Source organism: Molossus molossus, unplaced genomic scaffold (genome assembly GCF_014108415.1).
Source record: "Molossus molossus isolate mMolMol1 unplaced genomic scaffold, mMolMol1.p scaffold_m16_p_4, whole genome shotgun sequence".
Classification (NCBI taxonomy): domain Eukaryota; kingdom Metazoa; phylum Chordata; class Mammalia; order Chiroptera; family Molossidae; genus Molossus; species Molossus molossus.
The window spans coordinates 62,820,432-62,829,365 of NW_023425377.1; the positions used below are offsets into that span (position 1 = coordinate 62,820,432).

The following is an 8,934-nucleotide window of genomic DNA, read 5'->3' on the forward strand; positions in this document are numbered from 1 at the left end:
GGCTCTTTGTGGCTGGGGGATGGGTGGGGGGTAGAGAAAAAAGCGACCTGGTGAAAAGCAATTATGACAAACTGGAGGGAGAATGTCCTGGGGCCTGGGGACCTTCCTCTTGGCTGGGGTTTTGTAAATTGCCCAGAGTTGGGGGCCTTAGACTCCAGTCCTCCCAAGGAAGAGATGAGTGACCCCTCCCCTCCACTTCCACTACAGTTTCCCTCCTCCCACTGGACTGAACCGGGCCCTTCCACAGCTCCCCATTCTGTCCTTATTTTTAGGCCATTCTTGGGAGAAGTGAAGTCTTTAATCTCTTTTCTTTTCTTTCCATAATCCCCTTCCCTGATGTATTCTTGGGAAGGAGGTAAACTGAGACTGGGGGTCCATCAGCAGAAGATAGGACTGAGGAGGGTGTTTCCCCTTAAGCACAGACTGGGGTTGCGGGAGAGACCGGAGGGAGGGGTCTCCGCCTGGACAAGATGAAAAGCCAGTGCGAAAGGGGAGAGGCGGGTTTTATGGCCTCTAAGTCCCACCCCTGAAGCTCGCACCTGGCAGCCCTGGGGAAGCCCACCGAGCAGGGTTGGGGAGGCCCCCTCGGCCCCTCCCCCTCCCTGCGGCCTCTGAGTCCCCCAGGTGTGCTCCCGCCCTCCGCCCTCCGCCCGGGACCTGAGCGGACCAGGGCACTTTCTCGTTCTCACTCCCCCTCCGCTGGTCCTTGCCCTCCTCCCCCACCGACCCTCCTCACCGGAAAAAAGCAATCCTGCTCCCAGCCGGCGGCTTCAGCGGCCGGGCACCGGGCCTGCTGCCCGGCTGGCCACCCGCCCAGCCTGGGGCTCGGCCCCAGGGTGTGGGTTCTCTGCGCCCCAACAGGTAGCACGGGACGCGCCAGAGGAGCCAAGAAACCAGAGCTCGCAGAGGGAGGGGCGTCCTGGGCTCCCACTGGCGGAGGTGCGGGCCTCCAGGGCCACCCAGGCCTGCTTGAGGCCCCTGGAGGACGCCCCGCCCTGTCCCGCGCGGCCCTGCACCTGCCGGAGCCGGGCCTGGGCGCTGCGCGTCCCCGCACCTCTCCGAGGAACCATTTGTCACCAGTGGGGTTTTAGAATTGGATCCCCTCGTTCCGCGCCCCCTTCAGATCACCCGTTTGCGGGAAAATGGTTTTATTCTGGGGCTGGGAGCTGGGGGTGGGGGTGCAGGCCTGGGTAGTGGAATGTGTAGAATGGTCAGCCTTCTTATTTTCTCCCTTTTTCTTTTTTCCTGAAACAAAAATGAAAGTCCCTCCCTATGGTCTGACCAGGAGGAGCTTGGAGACTGGGGGCAGAGTAAGTGAGTCACCCGGAGCAAAATTTGGGATGAGCCACCTCCTGGCAGTGTCTGCAAGGCCTTGAACCTGTTGACCTTGCCGCCCTGTTCAGTGAGTCTGCGTCCAGGGGACACTACAGCTTCTCTCCTGGGGCCTGTCCCACCCCTGGGGGCCTATTCCAGTGTGGGGTCCAGGAGGCGGCCTGAGGCCCAGCCCTGGTTGACGCCAGTCCTGCCCCCGTCCAGCTTGGGGCTCTGATGCTCGGTCCTCAGGGCTCTCCTGGGGTCTCTGGCTCCTCTCCCTCCACCCCAGCCCCATCTTTGGATTAGGAAGGGAAGGGGATGGGAAGGCTGGTGAGGGGCAGCTGCCCACCCCCTGTGTCCCTGACTACGTCAGGGGCTGTGGCCTCCGAGTGCGCTTGGTCCTGCGGGTGGGGGCTGAGCCCACAAACTCGAACTGCTTCTGCCTCTCGACCTGGTTGGGGAAGGGCAGCTGGCCTTCGTAGAGGCGCTTGATGAAGTGAGCCTCTCGCTGGTTCTGGCGGCTGCGGGAAGCCTGGCGGGGCCGGCCCTGCCGTGTGAAGGCCATGAACCAGCCCTCATGCCCCGCGTTCTGGAAGGCCGTGTAGTTGTTTTCCAGCACAATCTCCGTGAACACGCAGTCTTTGCTTTTCCCGCTGGGCTGCGGGGAAGGAAGGAGAGGAGGGAAGTTGTCCACCCTGTCTGGCTTATCTGCCCTACGGGCCTATTTTAAGGCGGAGGAGGGGCTGGGAGCCCAGGGATTTCTGCCTGGTGAGATGGCACCCTTGTTGGAGAGGCAAAGTGGGAGAAAGGAACAAGCTTTGCTTGGAGTCAGATCTGCACTTAGATGCAGGCGTGTCGTTTGGAAGTTGTACACCTTGAGCAAGGTATTGAGCCATGCCGAGCTTCTGTTGACCTAGATGTGGCATAAAGGTAGATCGAGGTGCCCTGGCTGGTTTGCACAGTGGTTAGAGCATCAGCCCGCGGACTGAAGAGTCTCGGGTTTGATTCCCAGGCAAAGGAATGTACCTCGATCCCCGGCCCTGGTCAGAGTCAAGTGGGAGGCAACCAATCGATGTGTCTCTTACATGGATGTTTCTCTCTCTCTCTCTCTCTTCTACTCTATCTAAAAAATCAGTGGCAAAATATCCTTGGGTGAAGATTAACCAAAAAAATAAATAAAGATAGATAGATCTAGGTAACTGTGCAGTTGGTTCCCTGCACAGTCAGTGGGCACTTGGACACAAGTGCCATCCTCATTCTGGGCCAGTGGCGTTGCTGGCTAGAGGAAGGGGAGGCACCACTGTCTGATGAAGAGGAGGGCAAACATTTATGGACAGCAACTGTGTGTAGATCCTACAGACAACCCTGATGCTGTGCCAATTTTTACAATGTGTAGCCTGAGGCTTGACAAAAATAAGCAAATATTTGGTGAAAACAGCCAGAATTGGAAGCCAGGATTGACCAATGCTAAAGGAAATGAAATTCTCCCTGCACAACAGTGCTGAGCCAACCACTGCAGATTAGAAGGTCACACTAGCACACGGTCACAGTAGCACACGGTCACACTAGCACACGGTCACACTAGGTGGTCACACTAGCACAGTCACACTAGGTTACACAGGTGGTCACACTAGCACAGTCACACAGGTAGTCACACTAGGTGGTCACAATAGCACGTAGTCACACTAGGTGGTCACGCTAGCACAGCCACACTAGGTGGTCACACTAGCACACGGTCACACTAGGAGCTTATGCTAGTACACGATTATACTAGGCAGTTATATTAGTACACGGTTACACTAGGAGGTGGTCAGTGTGCCTCTTGCTGGTTGAGTTCCATGGAGCCCACTGACCTTTGGGGAGCTTCTGACCCTGTATGAATGCCCACTTTCAATCCCTAGTAGCACTTAATCCTCAACACAGGGGCTGCAACATAATGTAGGTGCTGAAATTCGTACTCATTGATACTGGAAAATACCCTGTGAATCTGAGCCAAGGGCCCTGTAGACCAGTCGGTGTTCTCAGAGTGCTTGTAGACCCAGGGGGACTCTGACCTGGAGAACACAGACAGTGACAGTGGTGGATGAGAGCGAAGAGTCCTGGTCCCAGGTCACCCCGCAGAGGGGAGTGAGATGCGGTTGGGCCCTGGCACCCCACCCCAGTAAGATCCAGTCAAGCATCTCCTCTGTCCTCCGGCCTCACCTTCCCGATGAGCTTGCCCCTCTTGTTCATGCAGATGTACTTCTCGCTCTCAGCCCCCTTGATGCGTACCCGGCTCCCAAAGGTGTCTGTCTCCACTATGAGCTTGGCTGTGATGGGAGAGAGACTTCTGTCTATGAGGGTTGCCAGCCCGGGGCGTGGGGGGCGTGAGGGGAGGAAGCTCTTCCCCAAACAAGCCTGACCTCCAGACTCAGGTGGGGAACAGGAGGAGGCCCTGACACATGATCTGGGATGAACCAGGTAAAGCTGGCCGGGCGTATGGGTGGCCTCAGGTGAGGGCTGGTTCTCACCAAACTTGTTGCCGTCTTCGGCGGTGGCGGAGATGCGACGCCCGGTGACCTGCACGTGCTTGCCGCTGGTCCTGCTGTACAGCTGGTACTCACGGATCTGCCGCCTGCTCAGCTGGTCGGACATGGAACCCTGGTCCCTCACGTACTGGTTAAAATTAGGAGACGGGTGATTCTCCCCCTTTGCGGTTACCAAGGGAAAAATAGTGTCAATTTGCTTTGGGTGACACCACCACTGGTCCATCCAGGGGAGAGGGGTGCAGAGGTGAGTGTGGCGGGGCAGGCCATTCGTCCTGGGAGGTAGAGGTGCATGGCGAAGGGGGCACATGGCCATGACCTTCTCAGGCCCCTGGGGTGAGCCAGTCATGACCTCTTGGCTCCCTGTTCATCCTTCAGCAGAGGACTGGTGGCTGCCCAGGGTTGGGGACACTTGATGGTAGAGTGCAGATTTGGAACATGACTCTGGGAGCTGAAAGGAACACTCAGAGTCCTGGTGTCGACCCGTGTTCTATGCAGCTAGCTGCACAGGTGGCAGTGTTAGGCGGAGACAGACGCCTGTCCTGCCTCTGGAGCGGAGCTGTCACTTCTCCAGAACGCTGGGTCTTACTCTGTTACCCGGACAACTAGGTTCCCCCATCCTCTGCACTGGCCCTGAAGGACCCCACCCCCAGCACAGGTGCATGCGAATATGCACATACAGCAGCCGATCTGGTAGGGTTACTGGAGAGCATTAGGGGGGCTCTAAGATCCTTGTCTCTAGGCGTCTGCAGGGCCCCTGGAAGCATTTCTTTATAGAACATGGAACCCTGAGCTATGTCCAACTTCCCAACCTCGCCCCCTGGGTACTCAGGTCCCCAGAGAAGCCAGAGTCCCCTTCCAGATTTTCTCCCTCCGGTATGGGTGAGCAGCCTCCTTAGAGGAGGGAGGTGAGGGCAGCTGCCAGAGGTGCTACCAAGTGGCTCCAGGGCTACGCCTGCCAGGCCACCTGCCTGGTGCACAATGTAAAAGAGGCTCATGGCTAGCGGTGCGGCCACACACTTGCTTCTCGGGAGGGGAGGGGCTCTGGCCACCCACTCACCATGTGTACAAAGGCGGGATAAGTGCTTGGCCCAGGGGTCTCTCCTTACCCATCTGCAGCACGGCCGCCGGAGAGAGGCCACTTCCTGCCCTCGCTGCAGCAAGGTGCAGGCTGGATGCCTCTTCCCAGCGGCGGACACTGCCTTCGCTCTAGCACTCAGATGTTTCTCTCTCTACCTGGACCCGCGGACTATGCTGGGACAGCCTCTCCCTGTCCCCAGTCCCCAGTCCAGCCATCTGCACAGAGCTAGACTCCGATCGATCGATGGGCATCTGTTAGGGCCACTTTCTCCTGGAGGGAGGGGTGGGAAGTGCCAGCTTGAGGAAGGCAAGGTGAGGGAACAGCTGGAGTCTGACTGGAACCTGCTTGGGGTTAACCCTTTGTGTGTCCCTGCCATTTCCAACTTCAGCTTTCCATAGACCAGGAGCCTTGCCAGAATCCCAGCCTGGGAGACCCCCGCCCACCCCACACCCCTCCCTGGGAAAACCTGAGGCCTGACTTTGGGGTGGGGGACCCGCCTCCCTGCCAGGGGTGGGGTCCGCCTGTCCCCAGCCCCGGCCCCAGCCGCCTGGCCCAGGTTCAGGCCCTCCGCCCTTCTTGGCCGCAGCCTCCTCCTGGCTGTCTGTTCCAGGTCAGGAGCAGAAAGGCCCCCCAAAGCCCCTCCTCATCCCCCTTCAAGCCCTGCACAAAAGCAGCCCCACGCCCCCCCACAGCCCACAGCCCACAAGTTGCTCTCCCCGCAGGACCTTGCCTGTCCCTTTCATGTTCCCGCTGCAGGGGGACCTCCCCTTCACGGCTGCAGACAGCTGCTTGTCAGCCGGCCCCTCAAGCATAGCTGTGGTCCGGCCTGCTGCCCCCCTTCAAGGGGGGTGAAGGGGCACTTCAAGGGGGAAAGGACAGCTTTGCCACCTTCCCCGAATCCTGAATGGGGCCTCAGCCAGGCCATAAACGCCAGGCCAGCCGCACCATTGTGCTAATTCCTCTTCCAGAACAGGTTGGGCCCACCCCCACCCCCTCCTGGCCAGGCTGGGGGGCTTTCTTCTTGCTCTCCCTGGATGTGTGAAGCAAAAGGCCTGGAACGGGGGCTTGAGCAAAAGGGGGAAGGAAAAGGGGGGTGTCTCTCTCTCCCACCCCCCCACTGCTTCAAAGGCAGCCTGTTTCCTTCTCTCAGAGAAAAGGCATTACCTTCAAAAAAAGTCCCCACTGGATATGAAGAGAAGCGGCCTCTGGCCTGGGAAAGCCAAGCGATCTCCCCAGCACGGTTCTGGACCAGTGCATTTTAATAGCAGCACTTTTATGGAGGATCACAAAAAGGGACCAAGCCTCGGGCTGGGCTGGGCTGGGGCAGGGGCAGGGGGAGGTGGGCATGGGGGGGCAGGCTTGGGTGGGGGGGAACATGGAGAAGCAAACCCTGAATCTTGTCTCAAACAACCTCTTTGGGCTTGACCTTATTGCCGGTAGGGAAGGAGTTACCTGCCCTGGCTGGGCATCCTGACTGCTCCCATGACCCCCAGGACAGCACCCCCCCGGGAGATCCGTGTGGGTGGTAGTGGGGTACACAGGTGGTTTTGCATGGAAACCTGTCCTTTCAGGTACAAGCCTCACCTGAGCCAGCACCTCCACCCTCTTCCAGCCACTCCTGGCTCCATCCCTCAAGTCTGTGGTGCCCCTGCATTTAGCTTTGGGGTGACCCAGTGCGAGGGATGGAGAGAGAGGCAGAGACCCTGGGGGAAGTAGAGAGGCTCATGGGCGGGAGGACAGCTAAAAACCTCAGTCAATCCCCAAACCTGTGATAGCCCCTTCTCCTGCTCCCCTCCAAAGGCTGACCCCCTTTAACCTCAGAGAGAGGCTGGAACCTGCCCCTTCCCCTTTGGTGGGGTGAGAGAGATGAAGAGAAGCTAGTGGGGCAGGTTGCCTACCTGAGTTTGACAGCAGAGAATCAGTAGCTGCAGGCACCTGTATGGGGACAGGAGGCAGACCCAGGTGTGGGTGCCAGCAGCCAGCCCAGGGCGCACCCGGTGCCTGCCCCGGCCCATACCCCCCACCGCCCGTCTGTGGGAGTCCCGGTAAGATTAGGACTGCCGGAGGCTGGAGATGGCAACAAACTCCAGTCGGAGAGGCTGCGCACTTACAGAGTGAAGTTGGGCAGGAGGCGGGCGGCTTCCATCGCAGGAGAGGTTTCTTGGGGCAGTTACCCACCTGCCCCCAAACTCAGGAGGAGATGTGGGCAGTCCCCAGGGGTAGAGTCCCAGAGAAGCCAAGGTCTCTTCAAGCCACAGGTTTTCAGGGGGGAGAGGAGGAGAGACAGGGGAAGAGGAGGAGAGAGAGGGGAGGAGGAGATGGAGGAGGGGGAGGAGGGCGTAATTGGGAGACTGAGGTGTGATGTGTCCACCTTCCTGGCCAGTGAGACTGCAAAGCAGCCACTGGCGGGGCTGCCAACCTCTCCTGGGCTACCAAGCCCAGAGGATGGGGCTGCTGGAGCCTCGCAGTAGGAGGCTGGCCCTCTGGTCTCCCGAGCTATTCCTGACCCTCACAGACCCCAACAAGAGTGCCCCCTCCCCTCTCTGGGCCAGCTTCTCCTGCCCTCAGGTTGGGGGCCCCACTCCCCAAGGGTGAGCAGCAGGTATCTCTGAGGTCCCTGGGTCTGGCTGGGGATGGAAATTCCCAGAAGCAGCCTTAAAAGGAGGAGCCTCCCTGCAGGGGCAGGAGGTGGGCTTGGCCAGGAGCTGGGCTTCTGTGGCCTCTGGCGCTCCTGGCCCCTCTATCTGCTCTCTGGCCACTGGGAAGGAGGGGTTAAGACTGTCCCGACTGGCAGAGGTGGGGAGGAAGGGACAGCTGGGGCTGTGGAAGACCCCATGGTGTCCCAAAGGCTGTCCTGAGGTGCGGACAGAAGAGCTGGGTGCGGCTGGGCCTTGGCAGTTTTTTCTGAGACATGGGGACAGCAATGCCCAGATGTTGAAGGACCCAAAGACATAACAATCGGACATCAAGAGGTTTATGTTCTGGGCCTCATACGACCCCCCACCTTTCCTTCCCAGGCAGCAGCCAATTCCAGAGCCTCTTGAGACCTCCTTCAGGTCCCCGAGCAGCTGCCCGGGATGAGGTGCCCACCAGCTCTTCACATGCCCTCTGGTCCCACTCTGCATCAGGCCCATAACACCCCATCCTGCAGATGAGGAAACCCAGGTACACTGGTTGGTAATTAGCTCGGAAGGACCCAGCTGGTGAATGGCAGAACCAGGTTTCCAAAGTCCATGCTCCTCCTGTTCCTCAGGGGCTGTGCCTGGGTCTCTGCCGTGTCCACACCTCTGGGCCCAGCACATCCCAGAGTGAGGTCTTGGAGTCTGTTCCTTCCCTGCAGAGGTGAGGGATGGTGACTTTGGAAGGGGGCTGGTCCTGGAGGACCTCTGAGGGAAACCCCTCCTTGACTCACACCTCAGCTTGGCTCCCTGGGGGCCTCAGTGCCCCCAGGTGGGGCGAGAAGGGGAAATGCTAGACAGACGTGGATTTATTTACCTAAAGAGATGAGTGGGAGGGCCAAGCTCTCACCTTCAGACCTTCTCACCTTCCTGAGCTAGATCAATCCACAGAGCTGTCTGCCATCCCTGTCCCCCCACAAAGACAATGGGACACCTCTGACCCTCCAGCTGCAGTGCTGGGCTCCCGCCCTCTCCCTCCCCAGCCAACCGGCAGGGGCTGGGCCAGCTGAGCCTGAGATGGCCTGGGGCGGGCAGTGTCAGCCCCCATCCCTGCACAACTGGGGAGTCTAGCCTGGAGTCAAATGGAAAGAATGTCAAAATGAGAGTACCTTGCCCTGGCCGGTTTGGCTCAGTGGTTAGAGTGTTGGCCTGCGGACTGGAGAGTCTGGGTTCGGTTTCCTGCTAAGGGCACATGCCTCGGTTGCAGTTTGTCCCCGGCCCGGGTTGGGGTCCTCTGGGTGGCAACCACTCGATGTGTCTCTCTCACATTGATGTCTCTTTCTCCCTCTCTCCCTCCTGTTCTATCTCAAGATACATGCAAATAAAGTCCTCAGGT

At 59.1% G+C, this 8,934-nt stretch overlaps 1 protein-coding gene across 2 annotated transcripts; it reads right to left on the reverse strand.

Moving 5' to 3' along the window:
- Nucleotides 1–1,621: 1,621 nt before the first annotated feature.
- On the reverse strand, nt 1,622–7,117 carry FGF17 (fibroblast growth factor 17). 2 transcript variants are annotated; one of them, XM_036241352.1, is made up of 5 exons: nt 7,032–7,117; nt 6,819–6,855; nt 3,825–3,969; nt 3,517–3,623; nt 1,622–1,972 (listed from the first exon to the last, which is right to left on the reverse strand). In XM_036241352.1, the coding sequence occupies exons 1-5, from the start codon at nt 7,064–7,066 to the stop codon at nt 1,679–1,681; spliced, it is 618 nt and encodes a 205-aa protein (XP_036097245.1). In that variant the 5' UTR covers nt 7,067–7,117; the 3' UTR covers nt 1,622–1,678. The 2 variants fall into 2 exon arrangements, with proteins under 2 accessions (XP_036097245.1, XP_036097244.1); XM_036241351.1 differs by having other exon boundaries at nt 3,825–4,002.
- Nucleotides 7,118–8,934: the final 1,817 nt, after the last annotated feature.

Coding starts and splice junctions, on each gene's coding strand:
- FGF17 (XM_036241351.1), bottom strand. CDS start 7,066: ATGGAAGCCGCCCGCCTCCTGCCCAACTTCACTCT. Junction 4,003..6,818: donor TTCTCTGCTGTCAAACTCAG/GTAGGCAACCTG, acceptor GTAACCGCAAAG/GGGGAGAATCACCCGTCTCC. Junction 1,973..3,516: donor GGGGCAAGCTCATCGGGAAG/GTGAGGCCGGAG, acceptor CCTTCCCCGCAG/CCCAGCGGGAAAAGCAAAGA.